Source organism: Hippopotamus amphibius, unplaced genomic scaffold (assembly GCF_030028045.1).
Source record: "Hippopotamus amphibius kiboko isolate mHipAmp2 unplaced genomic scaffold, mHipAmp2.hap2 H_1, whole genome shotgun sequence".
NCBI classification, from domain to species: Eukaryota; Metazoa; Chordata; class Mammalia; order Artiodactyla; family Hippopotamidae; genus Hippopotamus; species Hippopotamus amphibius.
This window is the reverse complement of record NW_026648280.1, coordinates 2310778-2338411: the sequence shown is the minus strand read 5'-3', so window position 1 is coordinate 2338411 and position 27634 is coordinate 2310778. Positions and strand designations below refer to the sequence as shown.

The 27634-nt window shown below is 44.1% G+C and overlaps 2 protein-coding genes and 1 pseudogene across 2 annotated transcripts; 1 reads left to right on the top strand and 2 right to left on the bottom strand.

Annotated features, from left to right (window-relative positions):
- Window positions 1-344: 344 nt before the first annotated feature.
- Window positions 345-1781, bottom strand: LOC130842950 (zinc finger protein 418-like). The gene has a single exon (XM_057719536.1). The coding sequence runs from the start codon at window positions 1665-1667 to the stop codon at window positions 504-506; it is 1164 nt and encodes a 387-aa protein (XP_057575519.1). The 5' UTR covers window positions 1668-1781; the 3' UTR covers window positions 345-503.
- LOC130843053 (zinc finger protein 552-like) lies at window positions 1681-25968 on the bottom strand. Its single transcript, XM_057719714.1, has 4 exons — window positions 25264-25968; window positions 24142-24268; window positions 2111-2227; window positions 1681-1700 (listed from the first exon to the last, which is right to left on the bottom strand). The coding sequence occupies exons 1-4, from the start codon at window positions 25405-25407 to the stop codon at window positions 1681-1683; spliced, it is 408 nt and encodes a 135-aa protein (XP_057575697.1). The 5' UTR covers window positions 25408-25968.
- Window positions 18199-18751, top strand: LOC130842955 (ER membrane protein complex subunit 4-like; annotated as a pseudogene).
- Window positions 25969-27634: the final 1666 nt, after the last annotated feature.

The following is a 27634-nucleotide window of genomic DNA, read 5'->3' as shown; positions in this document are numbered from 1 at the left end:
CTGGAATTTAAGTGGTTTATTGGGTGTATGAAGTCAACACAGGCAGATAGCACCCTCTTAAGGGATCGCTCCAGTGTTATACTGAAGAATAACCTATCCCTGCGCAACTGCTCATTTTCTAAAATGAACTTTGTGGTATCTGCTGAAATAAGACTGAAGGCTGTGAGCTTTCCAGTGTATAATGAGACTAGGATTTTGGCTAAAGGTTTCCCACATTCATCACATCCATAAGGCCATTATCCAGTGTGAACATTATGGTGTTCTATGAGACTGGAGTTGTAGATAAAGGATTTCCCAAAAAAAAAAAAAAAAAAAAAAAAAGGATTTCCAACACTTCCTACAACATAAAGACTTTCTGCAGTGTGAACACTCCTGTGTTTGATGAACCTGGAGTTTTCAGCAAAGGATTTCCCACATTCACAGCATTCATATGGCTTTGATCCACTGTGAGTTCCGTGATGTTGAAAAAGCTCTGGCTAACCAACTTCCCAAATTTTCTTCACTTATAAGACTTTTCTCCAGTGAACTCTCTGATGTCGAAGGAGTGAAGAACTTTGGGCAAATGCTTTCCCACATTCGCAGCACTCATAAGGCCTTTCCCCAGTGTGAATTCTCCTGTGTTTAATGAAGGTGGAATTATCAGCAAAGGATTTCCCACATTCATCGCACTCATAAGGCCTTGAACCAGTGTGAAGTCTCTGATGTTGATGAAGAGCAGAGCTTTGATTAAAAGTTTTCTTACATTCACTGCACTTATAAGGCCTTTCTCCAGTGTGGATTCTCTGATGTTGAAGAAGCACAGAGTTTTGGCTAAATGACTTCCCGCATTTGTTGCATTTATATGGCCTTTCCCTGGTGTGAACTCTCTGGTGTATAATCAGGTGGGACTTCTTGCTAAAGAATTTCCTACATACCCCACACTCATATGGTCTTTCTCCAGTGTGAACTCTTTGGTGTTCAACGAGATGGGACTTGTTGCTAAGTAATTTCCCACATATCCCACACTTATAAGGTCTTTCTCTAGTGTGAACTCTCCAATGTTGAATAAGGTTGGGCTTTTGCCTAAATGATTTTCCACACTCCCCACACTCATAAGGCCTTTCTCCAGTGTGAACTCTTTGATGTTGAAGGAGTGAAGAACTTTGGCAAAATGCTTTTCCACATTCACTGCATTTATAAGGCCTTTCTCCAGTATGAACTCTCCTATGTTTAGTGAGTCTGGAGTTCTTAGCAAAGGATTTTCCACATTCAGTGCACTCATAAGGCCCTGATCCAGTGTGAAGTCTCTGATGCTGAAGGAGCACAGAGTTGTGAGTAAAAGCTTTACCACATTCATTGCACTCATAAAGCCTTTCTCCATTGTGAATTCTCTGATGTTGAAGGAGGGTGGAGCTCTGGCTAAACAATTTTGCACATTCATCACGTTCATATGGCTTCTGTTTCATGTGAACTCTCCCATGTGTAATGAGGCTGGAGCACTGGGTAAATGATTTCCCACATTCTGTACACTCATAAGGCCTATCTTTAGTGTTACTTCTCTGGTGTTCAATGAGGTTGGACTTTCTGTTAAATAATATCCCACGTTCCCCAGGTTCAAAAGTTCTTTCTCCACTGTAAACTTTCTGATGTTGACTGAGGTTACAGCTTCTCTCACACTCACTGCACATAAAACACCTTTCTCTAGTGAGAAGTCTCCAGTGCTGAACAAGTGTGTGTTTGGGGCTGAAAGCTTTTGTGCCTTCTCTCCAGTTATGATAAGTTTTTCCCCTCTGAAAGGCTGCCCCACCCTCGGTTCCACTGTTTGACTTCTCCCAGGTGTGAGTGGCCTGTTGCTGGAGAAATTGAGAGCTGGCCAAGAATTCCTTCCCAACCACCCTGAAGACTAATGGCTTCCCTGACGCACAGCATTTGGAGTTCTTCACAAATGAGGCTCTGTCCACATCTCTTCTGAAGGGTTTCTCCCTGATGCACTGCTTCTGATGCTGATGAAGGTTTGTGCTGACATACAATTGTTTCCACGTCCGATACCTATGTAATTTCTGCTTTGAATGTATTCCTTGATATTGATCCAAGTACAAAATATTTCTCAATATCTGGACACATATTTCACAGGGGTGAGCCTCTTTGAAGGATGAATCTGCCTTGGGAGTCCTGATCTGTGACACTCTTTGAACAGAAATACTCTGCTCAAAAGAAGCCTTCTCATTCTCCACTTCATGGCAACAACCTAAAAGCGAGAAATGTTGATAAAGTACATGTTGACTTTAATGAAAGTCCACACACCAGTGTGTGTCTGATAAACTCATGAATGAGTTTGTGTGATTATTTACAAGAACAGGGAGTTTTGTTCAGGTTGATGATACGGTTGTTAGCAATATTGGGCTACAAAGGCCACAGGATGGGGGAAGACCACATAAGAGAAAAGACACAACCATGTGATGTGGCATAGGGAGGAGAGGCAGGGTGAAAAATTAGTTAATGTCGACTGTTAAAAAAATGAGTTACAAACTACCATCAGCAGAACTTTGTCTGCTGGTAACACACAACAGCAATGTAGATGGGTATTTCCAGGTCCAAAACAGGACTGCAAGAGAGCAGCTGTTGGTAAGGAGTGTTTTAAGAATGGGTACATGTTTGATCATAGAAAACATATGGGGCAACGTTAGAGAATGCACAGATAAACCAGTGAGAAAAATGGGTGATACAGGGAGTTCAGACATGTGAGGATTAGCCACAGGCTGGATTAAAAGTAGAATAACCACAGTGCAGAATTGACAAGTCAGCATTGTTAAGAATGGGGCAGAAAAACAGAAATAAGCTGTGGCCAATGTAAGCAGCATCAAAATGCTAGTTGAACAGAACAAACTTCTGGTACCACCTGACACAGGACTAATGTCATGCACTCCCTTAGGGTATTACTGTACAGCAGCCCTTTGAGCCCATTTGGCTGAGTCTGAATTCATATTCATCCTGTGACAAACAAGGGCTCTCCACCCCACCTCCAAAATGAACAAATATATAGGACCTGGATGATATGAATACCAGCGAAAAGAGAACACATACTAGCAGCTGACCCATATTCATCACATGACAGGCCAGAAGAAAACATCTAAATACTATTAAGAGAACTTTGGAAGGGGGTCTTGCAAGAAGTCCATGTTCTACATCAGAGAATTAATTCCCAGCACAGGCAGCCCTGAAGAAATGTTATTAAGAAGGAGGTAGAATCTGAGGTGCACAGATGGCTTGCATCTGGACAACATCACCCAGAAGGAAGAGGGTAAGTTTGGTGGGATATATTACGCTGAATGGAAGATTCCTAACCCTGGATCCTTCTAGGGGAAGCTGCAGGGAAGCAGATATGGGGCCTCTTCAAGGAGAACAGGTGGCAGTGCAAACACCTCAGCCCAACCAACCATGGCACCAACCTAGGAACTGGGGAAAAAAGCAGTGACCATGGTCCTGACATGAGAAGGACAAGACTTGTCTTTGGGAAAAGGAAAGGACAGAGACTAGCTCAGGGCATGGGGAAAGGTTTGAGATTCTTACCCAGGGAGGTTATAAGTGTCAAGTTCTCCAGCATCACATCATGGTACAGGCATCTCTGAGCCTCATCAAGGAGACCCCATTCCTCCCACGAAAAGGTCACAGCTACATCTTCAAAGTTCACACTGACCTGCCATGATGGTGACAGATGAAACCACAAACAGTCCACTTCTGAGGAGTCACATTCCATTTCCCCACACATCTACCCTATGACCATCCATCGCCCATGCCTCCCAACTCAGAGAAGCAATCAGGCCTTAGCACCTTGGTGTGCTTGTCTCCCCAGGGGCCCACCGATCACTAGGCACAACCACCAGGAACAAGAGGCAGGTAGACGAACATATATCTCAGCTATAGGCCTGGCATAAAGGGATCCACCCGCTTCTGACAACCAATTCCCCCTGGTGTGGCTATTGTCCTGTAATTATCAATGCAGTGCCCTGGAACCATCAGACATGCTCCCTCTTCAAGCACTCATCACTCCTTAGACTGCACATCCCTCAGTCTCCGTATCCCACAGCCAAATATGACCATGGCTACCAACCCTCATTCCCCAACACCACAGCCATCTCCCTGTTTTCCCTACATGTTACTTGTATTTAAATCACTTCTTCCTAACCCTACCATAGGGCTATGACTGTGGCCCAACACATGACACCTGAGACTGAACAGATATGAATAAGCACCAGCTCTGACCTGAGTGTCATATGTATGAATTACCCCTTGCCTCTACATCCATCTCATGTCCACTCTTTTCCTGGAAGCCTTGCCCACCTGCCAGACTATCCTGTCTCATACACCAAACCTTCATGGCTATTTACTTACGTTTATGAAGGCTGACATCATCACCCAGGTACACAAGCAATGGACACACTCCTCTGCCCCCACCCTCCACACCTCTCCCCCTAAAAGCTTTGCCACCACAACCTGGAGCTTGCCTCTCCTAAATGTGAGCCACAGGTCATTCATCTTGGTCTACACTGTAGTTACACTTTTTTTTTTTAATATTTTTTTTGTTTTTTGATGTAAACCATCTTTAAAGTCTTTACTGAATTTGTTACAATACTGCTTCTGAGGTTTTTTGTTTTGTTTTGTTTTGTTTTATTTTTTGAATGTTTTGGTTTTTTGGCCGCAAAGCATGTAGGATCCTAGCTTCCTGACCAGGGACCAAACCCGCACCCCCTGCACTGGAGGGTGAAGTCTCAGCCACTGGACCGCCAGGGAAATCCCCTGTAGTTACACTTTGGATGTCTCTAACCTGAATCACTCCCAAGAATTCCAAACCTGTATGTTAAATGCTCATTTGATGCCTCCACTTAACATGGTCAAAACAAAGCTCCTGATAAACCTAGTGAATATTACACCTACTACCAACTTGCTCATCTCAAATGATGCAGCTTCCATCCCTACAGCTGCACAGCCAAGGGTCATCACTCATTCCTGCGTTTCACACCCTCATCACCCACGTTAGAAAACCTAGCTGCCCCCTTTAAAAACATGCAGCCACAATATAACTACATTTCCTAAGGCACACCCCTGCTCCATTAACCCTCACCCGGACTATGGCAGTAGCCTCCACAAAGATGGTCCTTCTTACTCTTTCAAACCCACAGTCTATTTTCCACTCTAAAGCCAAATGAAGCCTGTTAAGGCCTTGGTCACACGTACCTCCTGTGAGCCAAACCTTTAGTTACCTCTAGAACACACACCTGACATCTCAGGCAGTTGTTCCTCTCCTGACTGCAAACCACCTGCTATTTATTCCTGCCTGAAAGCGAGGAGACCTGTGGTTCCTGAATATTCCTGAGCTCAATTCTATCTGCAGACATTTGCACATCTTGGTACATCTTGGGTTAACCTTGCACACCCTGTTTATAATGGTTGCCAGAAATGTGAACACCTCCATATAACCTATAGCGTGGACACAGGAACCTGAGCTTGGAGTTTTTCAGAATCCCCAGACTCAAGGAGGAGGAAAATGGCATTAAGCATCTCAGGACACCACAATTCCAGAGAATATGGGGGTGAGAGCGGGACTGGTGAGGCAATGGGACACCCTCTACTTCCCCGTGCAGGTTCCATCAGCACTTCTCTAACCGTGAGAACCTGAGTGAAGAGGCAAGCCCCAAAGGAATGAATCCATGGTGGGATTCCACGGGCTCACTGTACTGTACCCCGCCTGGCCCTGGAGCCAGGTGATCTTAGGCTGGCTGATTAACCTTGGGCCACAATGCTCAGTGCTGCCTCCAACTAGCTGTGGGACCCTGAATAAAGATTCAGTCTTCCAGGACCTCAAGGTGCTCATCAACCCTCTCCACCCTGCTCTTCCTTTAAACGGCTCTTGGGAATGCTCTAACCCCGGATGGAGGTAATTTTCTCCTTTATTCGAAACTCCCCATGACCTCTAGAATCCTGGCAATAAGGTACAACCCTGAGTCAGCTACCTCAGGCCTAATTCCGATAAACACTCTGCTCCCTGAAAGTGGAAGGATGATCCTAGGTTTCCCGAGTCCTCCTGCCTCAGTCCCACCTCCAAGTCTTTGCATCTGCCGGTCCCTCCGCCCGTCATCCTCTCCCATGCGCCCTCACACCGTCGGTCAGAAACAGGGCCCCAGCCACGAGCGCCTCACCGTCCCGGACACAGCGCCCGGGGCTGCGGACACATGAGCAGGCGCCCCGCCCTCGGGGCCTCAGTGTCTGGTGGGGTGAGGGCGGTGCGGGCCCGCAGGACGGGCGTCTACCTGAGGCGGGTCCCTCAGCGCCGCCGCCGCCGTCGGAGCCTGTGCGCGGAGCAGCGCCGAGAAGGGCGGGAGAGACGGGGAGATGAGGGAACGGAGGTCCCCCTCCCGGGCCTGGCGCTGGGCACCCCGGGCGGCGTCGCAAAACTTCACACCCGCCTCTAAGCTGCGGGGACAGCGCCTCCTCTCGGACCTTCCCGGTTCCGTCACTCCAGTCCTGACACAGCCCTGCCGAACTGAACAGACTCAGAGCAGTTAAAACCGCCACCTTGAGGAGGAGGCCGGAAGTCCCTCCCCTGAGACGTCCGCCCAAACGGAAATGCCTTTCTACTGCGCCTTCATTGGCTCAGAGACGCAGGCTTCAGCTCAGGACACTCTGGGTCCTGTGGTTCCCACTTTCCCGGAGAAAAGGCCAGCGTCCACCTCAAAGGGCGCCAGGAAACGACTCCTCCCTGTCCACTGCCAGAGCAGTGATTCGCCCCTATTTAAGGGGGCCAAATGCCGGTTGGTAGGGATGCATTGGGCAACTGATCTACCAGGTATCCAGGCAATGAATTAGGTTGACAAATCTTTCCCAGGACCCCAGGGGCAGCAATGAAAATTCGCACAAAACTTTTTAATTTTATCCTGAGTATTTGTAAATTTTTTTGGTTATAAGGCAAATATGTTTAAAATTTTCCTTCATGCCGTTATGATTCTCATTTGTGGAATTGTAATTTATTTCTGGGTACCAATCTTAAATATGGCAAACTTGAGGAATTGTCATAAATATGCCAGATAGTCGACATTATTTTTAAAAATTCTTCTATGTAGATAATCATACATTTTGAGATAACCACTGGACAGCCAGGGAACTCCCCCTCTTCATTTGCTATTGCCCCTGAAACAAATTATTACAAACTTATAAGCTAATTTCTATAGACAACATATAGTAGGATCTTGGTTTTCTACCTACTCTGAAACTCTCTTGTAATTAGTCTTTTGCTATTCAAAGTGATTATTGATAGAGTTGTATTAATATCTATCATGTTTGTTACTAATTTGTATTTGTTGCCCTTGTTCTTTGTTTCAATTTTTGTCTCCCATTCTTTTCCTGCTTTTTGTGGTTTTCATTGAGTATTTTATGATTCCATTTTCTCTTGTTACCATATCAGTTATACTTCTTTATGTTTTTAGCTGTTGCTCTAGAGTTTGCAGTAAACACTGAAAACTAATCCAAGTCCACTTTCAAATATCACTTTTCTACTTCACAGATAGTGAACCTCATAATAATAAAATAATTCCAATTCTTACCTCTAGTCCCTTGTGTTACTGATGTCATTCATTCCACTTATATAAAAGCATAAGCCTACACACACACACACACACAGAAACATACACACACATATGCATACAAATAAGCATACACAATAGAATATTTTGTTGGTATTACTGTTTGAAACAAATTGTTATCTGTTAGATCAGTTAAGAACAAGGAAAATACTTTTTTATTTTACCTTCATTTATTCTTTCTTCAGTGCTCTTCTTTATGTAGTTTGGACTTTTTGACCCATATCATTTGTCTCATCTCTAAAGAAGTTTTTAAAACACTTCTTGCAAGGCAGGTGCTATGGTTTGAATGTTTGTGTTGTCCCTCCAAAATCTGTGTGTTGAAAGAATAACCCCCAAAGATGATAGTATTAGGAGGTGGCATCTTTGAGAGATGCTTCAGTTATAAAGTGATGGAGCCCTCACGAGTAGAATTAGTCCCTTTATAAAAGAGGCCCCAAAGAGACCCCTAGCTCCTTCTATCACATGAGAACACAGCAAGAAAGCGCCAGCTATGAACCAGGAAGAGGGTTCCCACCAGAGAACATGTCCATGCTGGTACCATGATCTGGTACCGTACTCCACAGCCACCAAACCTATGAGAAATAAATGTTTATTTTTTTAATAAACTAAAAAGTCTGTGGAATTTTGTTTATAGTACCCCAATTGGACTAAGACAGTAGGTTTACTGGGAACAAATTCCCTCAGTTTTTGTCTTTGAAAGGCTTTGCTTTCCATGCATTATTGAAGGATATTTATTTATTTATTTATTTATTTATTTATTTATTTATTTATTTATTTATTTCTGCCTTGGGTCTTCATTGCTCTGCTCGGGCTTTCTCTAGTTATAGAGAGCAGAGGCTACTCTTCCTTGCAGTGCTAGGGCTTCTCATTGTGGTGGCTTACAGGCTGTAGGCACACGGGCTTCAGTAGTTGCAGCATGGGGGCTCAGTATTTGTGGCTCAAGGGCTCTAGAGCACAGGCTCAGTAGTTGTGGTGCACAGGCTTAGTTACTCCGCAACATGTGGGATCTTTCCAGACCAGGGCTCAAACCCGTGTCCCCTGCATTAGCAGGCAGATTCTTAACCACTGTGCCACCAGAGAAGTCCCATTGGAGAATAATTTTGATGGTACAGAATTCAAGGTTGATTTTTTTTCCTCTCAGCACTTTAAGTATTTCACACCTCTCCTTCCTTCCATGGTTTATGAGGAGATATTGGATATTTTTTTTAAATATTTATTTATTTATTTATTTAATTTATTCCTTTATAGGCTGTGTTGGGTCTTTGTTGCTGTGCACGGGCTTTCTCTAGTTGTGGTGAGCAGGGGCTGCTCTTCGTTGCAGTGCTCGGTCTTCTTATTGCGATGGTTTCTCTTGTTGCGGAGCACAGGCTCTAGGCACGTGTGCTTCAGTAGTTGTGGCTCACGGACTCGAGCACAGGCTCAGCAGTTGTGGTGCATGGGCTTAGTTGCTCTGCAGCATGTGGGATCTTCCCAGCCCAGGGATTGAACCCCTGTCCCCTGCATTGGCAGGCGGATTTGTAACCACTGCGCCACCAGGAGAGTCCGTGATATTGGTTATTAATTCTTAACTTTATTCCTCAATGAGTATTTTGCCCCTCTGGCTTCTTTCAGGTTTTCTTTTATATTTGATTTCCTGTAATTTCAAAATGATGTCTACATGTAGTTTTTTGGTATTTATCCTGCATAGTACCAAGGTTCCTGGATCTGTGCTTCCTTATCTAACATTAATTTCTCCCTTAACAAAGTATCTTGGACAACCTAATCACTATGGAGACACAGTCTCTACTTTGCTTCAAAGACTTGATTTTTCACTTCATTGAGGAAATCCTTGGCCTTTACACCATGCATGTGGGGCAGAAGGTGGGGAGTTGCGAAGCAAGCCCGCATCCTGCCTGCACTGTCCTGCATTGCTCAGGGACCTCCAATGGCAAGAGGGATCCAGAACCCTGGGCAGGGCATCACCTTAGGGATGAGCAGTGGAAACTTCACTCCATGAGAATTGGTTACTCACCCTGGGTGGTCCTACCTAAATCTCCTTGGCAGATGCCAACACGTCTAGGTGTCTCCTGGGTCCCTGGGCCACCACTGCCCTCCTGCCACCCCCACTCTGCAGGATACCTGGCTCACACACCCCCCACCCCCTGCTGTCCTGTGATGCCACCTCGGATCAAATGTGCCCAGTGGCGCGGAGCACGGGGGCCTCAGAGGAAAGGGGCGCAACAGGTTCTCTTGGGAATCTTCCCCCACAGCCGCCAGGAGGAACTTCCAGCTGGTGTTCCTGGGCACTAGTCCTTCTGAGAAGCCTCACCAGAGACAGGGAGACCCACAGTGACCCCACCAACCGATTGCAGCCCCAAGTAGTGATGAACTCCCCAGAGGGTAAATACCAGTTGGAGACCATCAGTCAATAATTACAGAAAGGGAAAGATGAAAAGAACTTTGGAGAGAGAGTTCAGAGGGTGAGAATCCCTTACAAGGAATCAGATGCTTAGTTTTTCACCAAACACCCAAGGGACCCAAGTAGAATTTTTCAGCTCCTTCTCTGAGCACATCCCACTTCCATGGTGGGAGAATTTATACCTTGGAAATTGGCAAAAGCCATAAAGCAGGGCTAGATTTGTTTTACTCGATGCCTAGACTTGAGATGGAAACAGGGATAATTCATATAAAAAATTAGGCAAACGATATGATCAGAAATTGTACAAAAGAAAATATACAGATGTACAGCATTAAAAAATGGTCAAAATCAGGACTTCCCTGGTTGTCCTGTGGTTAAGACACCAAGGTCCCAATGCAGGGGGCACAGGATCGACTCCTGGTCAGGGAACTAGGATCCCACATGCTGTGCTGTCTGGCCAAAATTTTTTTAAAAAAAATGCTCAAAATCATGACTCTCTAGGGAAATGCAATTAAAACAAATTAAAACCTCACTGGGATAGCACTACTCACTTATAAAAAGGACTGGCATGGATGTTGAGAAACTGGAACTCTCCTATAGTGCTGATGGGAATACAAATAGGAGCAGTCATTTTAAACAAGTTTCTTAGTTTCATCAGGAGTTAAACATTCACCTATGCAGTGACTCAGACGTTGCACTGAGTTATCAATAAAAGAAACATACATCCACCTGAAGAACTGACACAAATGTTTGTAGCAGCTTTATTTTCAAGACTGAAAACCTAGGAATAATCTAAACACCCATAAAAAGATGAATGGATACACAGTGGTACATCTAAAGAATGCTACTCATCAAAAAATAGATGAGCTATTCATTTATATCACTGATGAATCTCAAATAACTATGAAAGAAAAGAAATCAGAAGAAAAAGACAGTAAGCAGTTTTTGATTCCAATCAGATAAATTCAAGAAAATGCAAAGCTATCTATTCTAAGGGCAAGTACACTGATGGTTACTTGGAGAGGTGGGAAGGAAAAGGACAGATAATAATAGGACATGAGGTAAATAAACCATGACAGATATGGGCATTAGCAGGTCTCTGGTGATGGTTTCAGAGGTTCGTACCCAGCTGAAAACTTATGAACTTGTATACTTCAAATATATGCGGTTTAGTACATGTAAATTTTAATATGCCTTCAAAAATTGGCTCAAGATGAAAATCTGTATGTCCCAGTCTTTGGAAAATAGGTTTGGCAACTGTATATTGAATCCACCAACTCTCTCCTTGTGCCCTCTGGGGATCGGTCTTCCCTCAGTGGTAGCAAACATGGGGAGCAATGAAGTACATTTCTACCTGAGTCAACAGGCACACTGCCTAGATCACAAGAGCCACATCCCCTTTTTTCTTTCTTTCCCATCTCTGCAGTAAGGGGCTTGAAGTGAAATTCACTGGAATCAGTGTATAAACTGATTCTGCCATCAGTGTCACAGGATTTGGATGCACTTTTAGATGAGGTACATTCCATCTGGTTGGCTACAATTTTCTCCACTGCCTATTAATGCAGACTTTCTGTACCAATTATGGTTTCCCCTGGACCCAATGGTCTTACAAATAGTGACATTAGCTCAAAGAATTGCGGACATAAGGAAATACAGTTCTTTGTAAACTTGGGGAATGCACACCCCTCAACGGTGCCTCAATACCCTATAATGTCTAATTTGAGTAAAGGAAAAAACTCATGCTCTCAGAAGCACTTGAGTTGAGATTCGAATCAGACTGATGGCCCCTCAGAGTTTTCTCCAGTGTCCCTATACTGAACAAGGAAATTGTGCATTCCTTGTACATCTATGCCTTTCTCTAGTGTAAACTCTCCAGTGATCACAAGTATTTGCCCATAAAAGATTTCCCACAGAGTTCACTCTTAAGGCTTTTCTCCAGTGTGAAGTCTCTCATGACAATGCAGTTTGGAAGAGTCAATAAAAGATTTCCCACATTCACTGCATTTAAAAGGCCTTTCTCCACTATGAACTCTCTGATGATAATAGAGGGTGGAGCTACGAGTAAAAGATTTACCACATTCAGTGCACTTATAAGGCTTTTCTCCAGTGTGAGCTCTCTGGTGTAAAATGAGGACATTTCTCTGGACAAAAGCTTTCCCACAATCACTACACTCATAAGGCCTTTCTCCAGTGTGAGCACTCTGATGGTAACGGAGGTTGGAGCTAGTTGTAAAAGACTTCCCACATTCACTGCACTCATAAGGCTTTTCTCCAGTGTGACTTCTCAGATGTATACGGAGGAGGTAACTAGTGGTAAAAGATTTCCCACATTTGGTGCATTTGTAAGGCCTTTCTCCAGTATGAGTTCTATGATGATAACGTAGGGAAGAGCTAGTTGTAAAAGACTTCCCACATTCACTGCACTCATAAGGCTTTTCTCCAGTGTGACTTTTCTGATGAACACGGAGAAGGTAATTAGTAATAAAAGATTTCCCACATTCAGTGCATTTGTAAGGCCTTTCTCCGGAATGAGTTTTCTGATGATACTGGAAGTTGGAGCTAAAGGTAAAAGATTTGCCACATTCACTGCATTCATAAGGCCTTTCTCCTGTGTGAATACTCTGGTGTTCAATAAACCTACACTTACTATGAAAAGATTTCCCACACTCACTACATCCATAACGACTTTCTCCTGTGTGAACTCTCTGGTGTACAATGAAGCTATTCCTAAGGATAAAGGATTTCCCACATTCACTACACTTATAAGGCTTTTCTCCAGAATGAAATCTACGATGATTACACAGAGCATTGATAGAGGTAAAAGATTTCCCACATTCACTGCATTTATAAGGCCTTTCTCCAGTGTGAACTCTCTGATGATAACGGAGGTTGGAGCTAGTTTTAAAAGACTTCCCACATTCACTGCACTTGTACGGCCTTTCTCCTGTATGTGATCTCTGATGATATCTGAGGGCAGACCTGGAGATAAAAGATTTCCCACATTCACTGCACTCATGAGGCCTTTCTCCAGTGTGAACTCTCTGATGATAACGGAGGGTACTGATACTGGTAAAGGGTTTCCCGCATTCACTGCACCTTATACAAGGTCTTTCTCCAGAATGAACCCCCTGATGGTAACGAAAGTTGGATTTAGAGGCAAAAGATTTCCCACATTCACTGCACGTATGAGGCCATTCACTGGAATGAATTCTCTGATGGTAACGAAGAACAGAAGGAGTAATAAAAGATTTCCCACATTCACTGCACTCATAAGGCCTTTCTCCAGTGTGAACTCTCTGATGATAACGGAGGTTGGAGCTAGTTTTAAAAGACTTCCCACATTCACTGCACTTGTAAGGCCTTTCTCCTGTATGTGATCTCTGATGATATCTGAGGGCAGACCTGGAGATAAAAGATTTCCCACATTCACTGCACTCATGAGGCCTTTCTCCAGTGTGAACTCTCTGATGATAACGGAGGGCACTGATACTGGTAAAGGGTTTCCCGCATTCACTGCACCTTATACAAGGTCTTTCTCCAGAATGAACCCCCTGATGGTAACGAAAGTTGGATTTAGAGGCAAAAGATTTACCACATTCACTGCATGTATAAGGCCATTCACTAGAATGAATTCTCTGATGGTTACGAAGAACAGAAGAAGTAATAAAAGATTTCCCACATTCATTGCACTCATAAGGCCTTTCTCCAGTGTGAGTGCTTTGATGATAATGGAGGTTAGAGCTATTGGTAAAAGCTTTCCCACATTCACTGCACTCATAAGGCCTTTCTCCAGTATGAACTCTCAGATGATAATGGAAGCTAGAGTTAGTGGTAAAAGATTTCCCGCATTCATTGCACTCATAAGGCCTTTCTCCTGTGTGTGATCGCTGATGATATCTGAGGGCAGAACTAGAGATAAAAGATTTCTCACATTCACTGCACTCATAAGGCCTTTCTCCTGTGTGAGATCGATGATGAGAAATGAATGCAGACCTAGACATAAAAGATTTTCCACATTCAGTACACTCATAAGGCCTTTCTCCAGAATGAACTCGCCGATGATACTGGAAAGCATTGGTAGAGGTAAAAGACTTTTCACATTCACTGCACTTATAAGGTCTTTCTCCTGTGTGAGATCTCTGATGAGAACGGAGTATGCGGTTAGTGGTAAAGGATTTCCCACATTCACTGCATTTATAAGGCCTTTCTCCTGTGTGAGACCTCTGATGATAAATGAGGGCAGACCTACAGGTAAAAGATTTCACACAGTCACTACACTTATAAAACTTTTCTTCAGAAAAAACTGTCTCATGTCGAATGAACACAGAGCTTTGTGAAAAAGACTCTGCACAGTTGCTGCACACAGAACTGTTTTCTCCATTGTACAATCTCTGGGGATGAATGAGGATAGATTTGTGGCTTAAGGATTTTCCACATTTGCTGCACTTGTCCTGTCTTGAACCAGTTTCAATTTTTTGATGTTGACTGACGGTTGAGATTTGTCTAAAGGATTTGCCACTTCTGCTAAACATGTGAAGCCTTTCTCCAGTGTGGACTCTTTGGTGCATAACAAATGTGGATTTGTACCTGAATGTTTTTCCACATTCACTGCACACAAAACACTGTCTTTCAGTGCAGACACTCTGGTCCTGAACAAGTGTGTGTTTGGGGCTGAGGGCTTTCTTGCATTCTCCCCAGGTGTGATGGCTTTTCCTGCCTTGTGAAGTTGACCCACACTGGGTGACTGTGTTTGGATTCTCCACAGTACAAATGGCCTGTTGCTGCAGATGTCCCACAATGGTCAGGATTTTCCCAGAAGTAACAGGCTTCTGTGTCAAGTGGAATCTGTGGCCCCTGAAAAATGAAGCCCCATGTACACTGCTTTTCAAAGGCATATAAAATTTTGTTGCACATGCCCCACACCTCAACAGTTTTTGGCTGTATTGTGTTCCCTGCTGCTCAGCCAACTGGAAAATGTATCTCAAGACTGCACCACACATCTCACAGGGGTGGGTCTTCTGGGAAAATGGAGCTGCCTCAGGAGACCCAGCCTGTATGACTCCTACAGAAACGGTTTCTTCACAGGGTGTCTCGTCACCTTCTGCTCCACAGCAGCAACCTGAATGCAAAGAAACACTGGTGAAGTACATGTTGACTTCATAGGGAGGGGGTTAGCTCACCACAAATGTGCAGCTGTCTCTCATCTAAGAATGAGTCTTTTCAAGCCAATGGGATACTTTTCAAGACTAGGGAGCTAGAAATCAGTTTAAGCAGCAGCTGCTCTATTGCTGGGTCCCTAAGATCTGACAATGGTGGAGACCTCAATAGGGGAAGCATTCAACAACAGAGTGTGACAGATAGAAGAGAAGCAGGGTCTAGTGCTTGTCTCCCTGACCACAGCTTCCTGTAGGACTTTTTCTACTGCTGATATGAAGCACAGTAGAAGGGTGTGATCAAGGCTGTGAAAACACAATCACAATAGATTATTTGCTTTCCAAGGTCAATTTAAGCATATGTTCACACCTCACAGCACAACATATCAAAGGCAAGGTTACCGAGTAATAGAGAAAGTGTGGTGAGAGAAATGGGGGAGATATGGAGTCCAGAGAGGTGGAGATTATCCCTGGGCTGGAAATCACAGTAGAAATGACAAAGTAGTAGAACTGACAGGCTGGCAAAGAGTCAACAGTGGAGAAATAAATGTAGAAATGGGGTGTGGCCACTGGTAATGGCACCAAAATTGTCATTGAACAAAGTCAGGTTCCTGGTATATTCTTAACACAGCCCTGATGTCACATTCTCCCCAGCTGTAATTCACCAAGACCAGGCCCACTCTGAGCCCACCTTGCCACGGCTGGAGTCATGTCCATCCCATAATGCACAAAGGACTCTTACCTCTAAGCCCTAACTGTGCAACTACCTGGGACATGAACGATATAAGCACTGAAGGAAAAAAGGACAAGTGAATGGCCAGCACTGTCCCAGAGCAACTCAGCAAACAGCAGACCCAGGAAAGAGCACAAGGTGAGTGACATCAATAAAACAGCATAATAGGAGATACCACCCTTTGTCACCAATGAAAAATAACTAAACAGCTGTCCATGAAGTAAATTAATTAGCCCTGGAAGGCTCAAGAGTCCAATTAAGAACTGACTAAAACAGAGTGGAGCATAAAAATAGGAATCAGCACACAGAAAGGCTCACAGGAGAGACTGTCTTAGCAGAGACATCTAGAGATGACTAGGCAATGAGGGCCAGGCTATCACTGAGTTATCTCTATCAGCCACAGGGCAGGTACCAGTGCAGTCCTAGTGGCCTGTGCTGCAGAAGATGACAGCTGCCTGCTATACAGATGATGACAGCTGCCTGTTATACAGATGACACTTTCACCACTGAATTATCCAACAGCCATGGCCATCGTGGATACACTGGTGAGTATGAAGCTACTGGGCCACCCCTCATTTGGAGCTTTTGTGTTGATCCAGGATCAGGGCTGGCCACACCCCTCAAACCTGTGCATGTCCTGGAACCAGAGGTGCTGTGCCAGTTGTGTGTGCCCACATTCCAGACCCTGACTTCACCACTACACCATGTACTCCTGTGTCTCAGACACTGGAGACAACTTTGCTATAGACAAGCCAGCTCCACAGACCCACAACCACTGTGTCCACATGTGCAGTCAGACACAGACTCCGTGGTTGCTCCCTGCATACCCACATATCACAAACCAAAGACAAGGCTGCTGAAGGCTATCCAGTGACCCAGACCCCAGAACCACTATCAGTCCACAAGTGCCTGTATACAAGACTCCAGCTCTGTGGATACTCAACAGGTGCCCACGTATCAGACACCAGTGCCACTACAACCAGTAGGATACCCAAGAGCCAACTGGGCAACAAGAGGGATCCCCCTTGCCCACAAAGTCTTCCACAGGAGAAAAAGAGATCAGGGTTTCCACAGCAGCCTTCTCCATTGCTTTGGACACCCTCAGCCACAGTGACTGAGGACGCCTGATATCTTTACTGACACTGATTTCAGGTGATGGAGCTGCACAGAGATCAATACAGCTGGGCCTTCCCCAGGAGCCAGAATGGCCATAGCTCAACTTTGTACCCATCACAGGTGGGGGTCTTTCCCTGCTGACACTGTAATGCAAAGTCTGGAAGAAATGACTGCACCAGAAAATCAGCAGACATAAATGCAAGACTACAGGAAACAAAAAAAATCAAGGAAACATGAAACCAATACAGAAATACCATAATTTATTAGAAACCATACCCAAGGAAATGGAGATCTACAAATGGTCAAAGAATTCAAAATTATTGTTTGAACAAAGTTCAGTGAAGCAACAATAAAACACACACAATGTAACAGGTAAGCAATACACAAACAAAACAAGTTGTTCAACAAAGAGACAGAAATGAAAAAGAACAAAACTGGCTGGCTGAGGGTGCAGAGGGACAGTCCCCGGTTGCCATACCTACAGCTGCAGGGGACAGGTGCACCTTCATCTACAGCCGCCTGTAGGTGCTGGCACCCACTGAGCTTGTGAATGTTGGCTGAGAGGAACAACAGGATGGAGAAATCACCCCACTCTTTCAACCAATGCTACTGGAGTTTCTGGTATGCCCAGTCTCTGAAAAGACACTCGGACGTGAAGAATCAACAGACAAATTGATAAATGAGTACGTGGGAAATGCCTACAAATCACTGATGGGATTCTTTTTAAAAAAAAAAATTTCATTGGATTATAATTGCTTTACAATGTTGTTAGTTTCTGCTGTACAATGAAGTGAATCAGCTACATGTATACCCACATCCCCTCCCTCTTGGACCTCCCTCCCACCCATCTAGTTCATCATAGAGCACCGAGCTGAGCTTCCTGTGCTTTATGCCATGTTCCCACTAGCTATCTTACACATGGTAGTGTATATATGTCAGCCCTAATCTCCCAATTTGTGCCACCCTCCCCTTCCCCCTCTGTGTTCACATATGCGTTCTCTATGGCTAAGACTCTTATTTCTACTCTGCAAATAGGTTCATCTATACCCACTGATGGGATTCTTAATGTGATACCACAGTCAGCTAAGACACATCAAAATAAGAAGAAACGGGGGCCGCTGGACCTGAGGCCTGGCTACACTTTGTTCAGGAGCTTTGTCACTTTGGTTGGCAGCTACTGTCATGACGGCCCAGGGGAACCTAGTGGCCAACTAAGGCTGGTGCTTCAAGTGGTAGATTGAGCTGAGCAGACCTGGAGGAGGCAGCAGGGGCTGAAGTGACTGAGGTGGTGGCCAGGGAGACTCGCTATATCCAGTTGGTTACTTGGATAAGCAAGTGCCTGATACCAGCGTCCAAGAGACAGACCAGATCCTAGTGGAGAAGTGCTACTGGGACATTGCCTTGGGCCCCCTGAAACAGATTCCTATGAGCCTCTTCATCATTTACATGGCAGGCAATAGTATCTCCATCTTCCCTACTATGATGGTGCACATGATGGCCTGGCGACCCATTCAAGCACTTATGGCCATTTCAGCCACTTTCAAGATGCTAAAAAAGTTCAATCCAGAATTTTCTTCAGTGCTTGGTGTATCTCACTGGGAACCTCATAGGTTTGGCATTGGCTGTTTATAAGTGCCAGTCAATGGGACAGTTGCCTACACATGCATCAGATTGGTTAGCCCTCACTGAGCCCCCTGAGAGGATGGAGTTCAGTGGAGGAGGACTGCTTTTGTGAACTTGAGAAAGAAGCATGTGGTGCCTATGTATTTGGATGTCATTTACAACCTTCTTTATGCCCACTGGCTCCTCCTCAGCATACTAACCCTTAATGTCACTCACTGAAAAGAACCAAAAGCTCTCTTCTCCACGGTGAAGAGGCAAATCCTAGAAAGACAATGTGCATATCATTACAAATACAAAAAAACCATACCACAACTCTTGACTGAAAATAATTAGAAAGCTTTATTTACGTTTTGAGTATAGAGCAAAACAACAAATAAAACCACAATTATGTAAACAAAAAAATGGCTGCTGCTAAATCAAGAACTACAGTGGCAGGCTTCCCTGGTGGTGCAGTGGGTAAGAATATGTCAGCCAATGCGGGGGACACGGGTTTGATCCCTTTTCCGAAAAGATCCCACATGCCGCGGAACAGCTAAGCCCGTGTGTTACAACATAATGAGCCTGTGCTCTACAGCCCGCAAGCCACAACTATTCAGCCCACATGCCACAACTACTGAAGCCCGTGCACCTAGAGCCTGAGCTCCACAACAAGAGAAGCCACAGCAACAAGTAGCTCCCATTCACCACAACCAGAGAAAGCCCACGTGCAGCAACAAACATCCAACGCAGCCAAAAATAAAATAAATTTTAAAAAACTTAAAAAATTAAAAAGCATCAAGATATTAAAACAATAATAATAAAAAAAGAACTACAACAGCATCTCTTTTTAATAAATTAAATGGCTGAGAACAATGCTTTAAAAAAAAAAAAGAAATGGGGAGTTCCCTGGTGGCGCAGTGGTTAAGAATCTGCCTGCCAATGCAGGGGACACAGGCTTGATCCCTGGTCAAGAGAAAGCCAGCCCGCAGCAATGAAGACCCAATGCAGCTGCCAAAAGAGAGAGAGAAAGAGAGAGAAAACACTTCACTGAAGCACATAATAAAACTGTCAAAAAGCAATTACAGGGGCTTCCTAGGTGGCGCAGTGGTTAAGAATCCGCCTGCCAATGCAGGGGACATGGGTTCGATCCCTGCTCCGGGAAGATCCCACATGCCACAGAGCAACTAAGCCCATGCGCCACAACTATTGAGCCTGTGCTTTAGAGCCTGTGAGCCACAACTACTGAAGCCCATGTGCCTAGAGCCCATGCTCTGCAACAAGAGAAGCCATGGCAATGAGGAGCCCGCGCACCACAAAGAAGAGTAGCCCCACTCACCACAACTAAAAGAAAGCCCACGCACAGCAAAAAAAAAAGACCCAACACAGCCAATAAAATAAATGAATAAATAAATAAATAAATAAATAAAATTCTTTAAAAAAAAAAAAAAAAAAAAGCAATTACAGAGAATTCCCTGGCGGTCCAGTGGTTAGGACTCAGCACTTTCACAGCTGGGGCCTGGGTTCAATCCCTGGTCAGGGAACTAAGATCCCACAAGGCTTGCAGTAAATGGGGAAAAAAGGGCAATTACATGTTATTCAGTCATTACAGAAGAATGAAGTACTGCCATTTGCAGCAATATGGATGAACCTAGAGATTATCACGCTAAGTGAAGTATATGAGACAGAGAAAAACAAATATCATGTGATATCACATGTGGCATCTAAAAAATAATACAAATGAACTTTCCTTACAAAACAGACACAGACTCACAGATAAAACAAACATATAGTTACCAAAGGGGAAGTTGGGGAGGGATAAATCAGGAGCATGGGATTAACAGATGCACACTACCATATATAAAATAAACAACAAAGGTTTACTGTAAAGCACAGGGCACCACTTTCAATATCTTGTAATAACAAACAATGGAAAAGAATGAAAAATATATGTATAGCTATATATACACATATAACTGAATCACTTTGCTATACACATAAAAAAAGCAATTACAAATGGAAAATTTTGAACGCAAGCTGTGCAGCACACCAAAAATAAATAAATAAAATAGATCTCAAGATACATTTTTTTAAGTGAAAAATTTAGAGTAATAACTGCTCACATTTAGAAAAAGAAAGATCTCAAACAACTTTATATCTCAAAGAAACAGAGAAAGAACAAATTAAACCCAACATTACCAGAAGAAAGGAAATAAGAACTATCAGAGCACCAATAAATGAAACAGAGACTAGAAAAGAGAAGATAAACAGTACAAGTAGTTCATTTTTGGAAAGATAAGTAATTGACAAACCTTTAAATACAGAGGAAAAGGGAAAAGACAAAAAAAAATCAGAAATTCAAGAGACATTATAACTGATAACACAGAAATACAAAAGATCATAAGAGGCTACTATGATGAGTTAAATGCCAACAAATTGCATAACCTAGAAGAAATGAATACAGTCCTACGAACAAACAACTTAACCAAGACTGAAACATGAGGGAATTCCCTGCTGGTCCAGTGATGACATGGCCAGAAAAGAAAAGAAATAAATGGGATGAAAATTCCAGGACCAGATACACTCACTGGTGAATTCTATCAAACATTTGCAAAGAATTAGCATCAATCCTCCACCAACTTCCAAAAATTGAAGAGGATGAACCACTTCCAAATTCATTTTATGGGGCCAGCATTACCCTGCTACCAAAGCTACACAAGGACATTACAAGAAAATTGCAGACCAACATTCATGATGAATATATAAGCAGAATCCTCAATAAATACTACTAAACCAAATTCAACAGCATAAAGAAAAGATAATATACTCCAATTAAGTCTGATTTACCCTTGGGATGCAAGGATGCCTCAAGGTACACAAATCAATGTGTTTGATACACCACCTTAGCTAGTGGAATATAAAAATCACATGATATTCCCAACAGATGCAGAAAAAACATTCCAAAAAGTTCAGCTTATTTCATGATAAACACTAGTGGTTAGGACTCCGTGCTCTCACTGCCGAGGGCCTGGGTTCAATCCCAGGTCTGGGAACTAAGATCCCACAAGCCGTACGGCATGGCTGAAAAAAAAAAAAAAAAAAAAGAAGCCATAATACCCAAAATAATCTAACTTGTACTCAATTCCTACTAAAATTCCAATGGTATTTTTCACAGAAATAGAAAAAACTTACCTAAAATCTACCTAGAACCACAGAAGAACCTGAATAGTCAAAGCAATGTGGAGGGAGAAGATCAAAGTCTGTGATTAGGTATCACAGTCCTAATTTCAAATTATATTACAAAGCTACAGTAATCAAAATAGTATGGTACAGGCACAAAAACAGACAGAGCAATGGAACCCAAAGCAAACCCATGAATATACAGTCAACTAATCTTTGACAAGTGAGCAGAGAACACACAATAGGAAAAAAGATAGTCTCTTTCATAAATAATGTTGGGAACACTGGATATCCATATGCAAAAGAACGAAAATGGATCCCCATATTACACCACTAATGAAAATGAACTTGACATTGATTAAAGACTTAAATGTAAGACCCAAAACCCTAAAGCTCCTACAAGAAAACACAGGCAAAAGGCTCCATGACTTTATCCCTGGCAATGACTTCAACACATGACACCAACAGCATAGGCAACAAAAGCAAAAACAAACAAGTGAGACTACATCAAATTAAAAAGTTTCAGAACAGCAAAAGAAAATATCAACAAAGTGAAAAAGAAATACAAATGGTCAACAAGTACACACAGTCACTAATCATCAAGGAAAATGCAAATCAAAAGCATGAGATGTCACTTCACAGCTGTTAGAATGTCTGTTATAAAAAGGCAAGAGGAAATGTTGGTGAGGATGTTGCTGGGAACACTGTTGCTGGAAATGTAAATTAGGGCAGTCACTGTGGAAAATATGGCTGTTCCTCAAAAAATTGAAAATAGAACTACCATTTGATCCACCATACTCACTTCTTGGTATATAAGGAAAGCAAATCAGTATCTCCATATTCATCATAGCATTATTTACACAGCCAAGATGTGGAAACAGTCTAAGGAGTCAATCAGTGGATGAAGTAATAAAGAAAACGTGGTATACGTACGTGCACACACACATACACACATACAAGCAGAAATATGCAATGATAGAAACAAGGAAACTGTCATGTGCAGCAACATAAATAAACCTGGAGGATATTATGCTAAGTGAAAGAAGTCATTCAGAAAAAGACATATACTGTATGCTATTACTTATATGGAAACTCTTTTAAAAAATAAAAAAAAGAAAGTCAGGGACTTCCTAGGTGGCGCAGTGGTTAAGAACTCGCCTGCCAATGCAGGGGACATGTGTTTGAGCCCTGCTCCAGGAAGATACCACATGCCACGGAGCAACTAAGCCCGTGTGCCACAACTGTAGAGCCTGTGCTCTACAGCCTGTGAGCCACAACTATTAAGCCCATGTGCCACAACTACTGAAGCCCGCAAGCCTAGAGCCCGTGCTCTGCAACAAGAGAAGCCACCGAAATGAGGAGCCCGGCACCACAATGAAGAGTAGCCCCCACTCACCGCAACTAGAGAAAGTCTGTGTGCAGCAACAAAGACCCAACGCAGCCAATAAATTAATTAATTAAAAAAGAAAGTCAACTCAGAAACAGAAAGTAGAAGTTCAGAAGTTAAAGACTGGGTAAATGGGGAGATGTAGGTCAAAGGATAAATTATCATTTATAAGATGAATATGTTCTGAGGATCTAATGCACAGTATGGTGACTATAGTTATTAATGCTGTATTGTAAACTTGAAATTTGCTAAGAGATCTTAAATGTCCTCAAAAAGAAAGAAAGAAAGAAAGAAAGAAAGAAAGAAAGAAAGAAAGAAAGAAAGAAAGAAAGAAAGAAAGAAAGAAAGAAAAAGTCAGGTGATGGGTGCATTAACTTCATGGTGGTGCTTATTTCATAATGGATATGTATATCAAATCATCATGTTATACACATTAAATACATAGAATTTTATTTGTCAACTATACCTCAGTAAAGCTGGGGTGGGGGGAAACAGGGAGAGAGAGGTTTAAACACTATAATAAGAACTATATAGAATAGAGTTGAACAGTAGCCCATGGTCCATGTAAGTAGTCACCATGACAATGACTGCCAATTCCATAAACAGGCAGGCACAAGGAACTGTCAGCTAAAGGAGGGGCCACAGAAACTGAATGGATCTGGACACACTGAACTATCCAGGGAAAGGGCAAGCAAGCTGCATCCATTAGCCTTACTGCAAGACTACTGACCTCAAATCCTTCCCTATGAAGGTTCAGTATAGCAAGGACTGGGGCTGCAGGAGAGAAAACACAGCAGTGCAAACACCCCAGCCTTCTATCTACCACAGCAACTACACAGAAAACTGGGGAAGCAAGCAGTGCCTACACCACATGTGCGGACAGAGCACCTTCTTTGGAAAGGGGGGTGAGGCAGGATACAGAGCCTAGCCCAGGTCACTGGGGAGGGGGAGGGTCTTACCCAGTGAGGATATAAGTGCATAGTTCTCCAGCATCACGTTGAGGTACAGGCGTCTCTGACCCTCATCAAGGAGCCGCCATTCCCCCAAGGAGAAGCGCACAGCAACATCCGGAAAGGTCACGCCAACCTGTCAAGAAGGGGGTAGATGAAAGCCTGAGCGGTCTCCCTCTGAGAACCCGCAATCCATCTCCTCACACACCTGTTCCAGTTATTCTCCACCAGCGCTCCCCACCTGAGAGAGGATGCCAGGCCCTGGTGCAACTGACGCCTTCTGTCTCATCACATCCCGTTAATCAATGTGTTCAGTCCTCAGCAATAACAGGTAGGGGAGCACATAGATGTCATATAAACTCTGGGCTTGGCCTGTAATGTCCTGTTCCTCCAGCCAAACAATGCCCCCTGGGGTTTTCCAGTTTGGGGGAATCCAGACACAGCTAAATGTAAGCTCATGCGTCACCTGTAAATAAATCTTCAACACCAGGGGCCTGGGGCCATCAGCTCACACTTCCTCTACATGTGCACATCATTCTGTAGATGGCGTTTCTCTCACAATTTCAGACCCTACAGTTGCACTTCCACAGCACTGCCACCTCCCTGCACCACATCGCAGAATTCTCCCTGAATATACCCACACATTTGACATCCAGAGAGTGCTTGAGAAATTCAAACAAGATTTGGTACAACCCCTGTCCTCTGATGGATCCAACACCACAGTAAGCCACAAATGCTGCTTAGAAATCTCCCCTCCTGCCTCTAACCCTTGCTTCAATATTAGCCACCCAGAACCACACATGAATTTCATATTCTTCTCAGGCAGCAACACCGCAGGCCTGATTCTGGCTGGCCACGCTGCATCCTGCTTTTAACAAAAGGGGGAGTTGCTGCACCCCGGTCCTGGCTCAGTCCAATCTCCAATCTTTCCGTTTATCCCCCTCTCTGCGTGCAACCCCTTCCACACGCGACCACACTTCTGTCTCTGTCAGAAACAGAACCCCACCACAACCGCCATACCATGCCGGACACCGCGGCCGGGGCTGCGGGCACGTGAGCAGGCGCCCCGCCCTCGGGCCTTCAGTGTCTGGTGGGGTGAGGGCGGTGCGGGCCCGCAGGACGAGCGTTTACCTGAGGCGGGTCCGTCAGCGCCGCCGCCGCCATCGGACTCTGTGTTCTCAGAGGGCCGGGAGCGGCCGTCCTTATCCCATGTCTGACGCGCTGCACCCCGGGATGCGTCGCCGAACTTGACACGCCTCTGGGCAGCCGGGACATAGCCTCCTCTCGGAACTTCCCGTTCCCGACCAGCGAGCCAACGGGAAAGACGTCAAAATGAGGGCAACCTGGCTGGCTAGCGGGTGTCTCCTTCCTCCCTCACTGCTCCGTGAGGGCTACCGTCGCCAACAGATGACTACTGCTTCGGAGCCCCGTTCCCTGCTCCGCCGAACCCTCCAAGCAAAATGACCGCCAGGCGAGGAAGCGGAAGTCCCGCCCCCAGCGCATGCTCACTCCGGGAAAAGCCTCACCCTGATCCCTCATTGGTTAATCACTGGTGTCTCTCTGCCTAGGCTCTTCCGGCTAATGCTGTTCCGAGAGCTATAGAGACCTCAGAGAGAACTGTTGTCCATCCTTACCGCCAGAGCGTTGGCTGTGAGGTACCCCAAGGAATGTGGGGAAAATGGTGCTTCTACCCAGAGGGACAGGCTTTGCTCCTTGTAAAAGGCATGGAGAGACGTTATTTTAGACTCCTTGAAGCTCAGCCTGCTCTCAGAGGACAAATTATTATTTTAGACGTTCCCAAATTATGTTACTGTGTGGGTAGGGAATGTTGCCCCCCATTCCAATTTGAAAAAGATCAAGCCTGCAGCCCTGAGGGGAAATCAGGATGGAGAAAGGCAGGAAGCAGTCTGTGCTTTGGACAATGACCCTTAATAGTTAAGATGCATATCTAAGGACTAATTTAAAGGAACCCAGATTCTTGCATCTTCTCATACACAGAAAAACACTAAAAGTCATTAACTTGAGTTGTCTGTTCTTTGTGATTACCAGCAATGCTTTAATGTTCGACTGCCTGTTTTTTTTTCCAGTCAAAAATCCTGCTCTATATCCTGGCTTCTCTCTTACCTCTATGAAGCAGTTCCTCAGAGCTATCTGAGAGGTTGTGTCTACAGCTATAATCCTGAGTAAGATCCCTGAATAAAACTTAACTAGCAACTTTTAGGTTGTGTGTTTCTCTTCAGTCCACAGCTGAGGTAAGTGGCACATCATTCGATAGAGCCATTCAGACATAAATGAGTCCTGTTTTAAATTAATTAATTTATTGACTATGTTGGGTCTTTGTTGCTGTGCACGGGCTTTCTCTAGTTGTGGTGAGTGGGGGCTACTCTTAGTTGCAGGGCGCACACTTCTCATTGCAGTGGCTTCTCTTGTTGTGGAGCTCAGGCTCTAGGCACACCACCTTCAGTAGTTGTGGCACTTGGGCTCTAGAGCACAGGCTCATTAGTTGTGGCGCACAAGCTTAGTTGCTCCATGGCATGTGGGATCTTCCTAGACCAGGGATCGAACGCATGTCCCCTGCATTGGCAAGCAGATTCTTAACTACTGTGCCAAAAATGAGTCCTTGCATAGCTGGAAAATTGATGTTATTGCTCTCAAATACTTGTAGCCTGAAGCATTAGAGTCACTTTTTTGAGTTTCAGTGTGATTGGTTAGGAACAATGAAAAAGATCCCATTCAGGTCCTGACTGGCAAGAAGAGGGGCATGTTAAAAAAAAAAAATCTTCAATCCCGGGTTTCTGAACCAAAAAAAAAAAAAAAAAAAAAAAAGTCAACTGAGTAAATTTTAAAAATCTAATTGGCTTTATTGATTGATTCACGAATCAAGCGTCACCCCATCTAACAAGAAGAAGGGAGCTCCAAAGAGCTACAGAAAGGGAAAGGTTTTTTTAAGGTACGACAAGGAAGTCATCAATAAAAAAAAGATGATTTCAGGCTTAAGTAGCCTACCTATGGGGAATGGAAGGGGTCTATGTGCCAGGTTACCTCATCTTCCTTTGGGGGAATGGAGAGGGCCCCATGTGACAGATTACCTCATTGGTGCCAACCAGAGAATTCTTAACTGACTGGTTAATCTACATTTCCAGGGGAAGTTGAAGCTTCTGCTAGGTTAGGTATTAAGGCATGGATTTGTGTCATGGCCTATCATAAGTAACTCCATTTTGAGCCTATGGTTTTCTTTTGAACAGATGGTGGGCCACCCTGAAGTAGATGGACAACCAGGTCTGCTTCTGGTTCCACACAAGAACTCTCTCTTGCCTGCATAGTTAGGGACTGTCTTACTCATTGAGGAACACTTTTATGTTCCATGTAGTACTTTTTATCCATATCCACAGATACATGCAGTTCCTCTTAGGAATCAAACAAAAAACAACTTAACTGATGCTATTTTGGGTGCCAGAGAGAAGCTGTGATTTTCAGTTGGAGTATGTGTGCAAAAAGGGAG

Coding starts and splice junctions, on each gene's coding strand:
- LOC130842950 (XM_057719536.1), bottom strand. CDS start 1,667: ATGTGCAGTGAGTGTGAGAGAAGCTGTAACCTCAGTCAACATCAGAAA.
- LOC130843053 (XM_057719714.1), bottom strand. CDS start 25,407: ATGTCCCGGCTGCCCAGAGGCGTGTCAAGTTCGGCGACGCATCCCGGG. Junction 24,269..25,263: donor CGCTGACGGACCCGCCTCAG/GTAAACGCTCGT, acceptor CCTTCTTGACAG/GTTGGCGTGACCTTTCCGGA. Junction 2,228..24,141: donor TGCACTTATATCCTCACTGG/GTAAGACCCTCC, acceptor TCTCGCTTTTAG/GTTGTTGCCATGAAGTGGAG.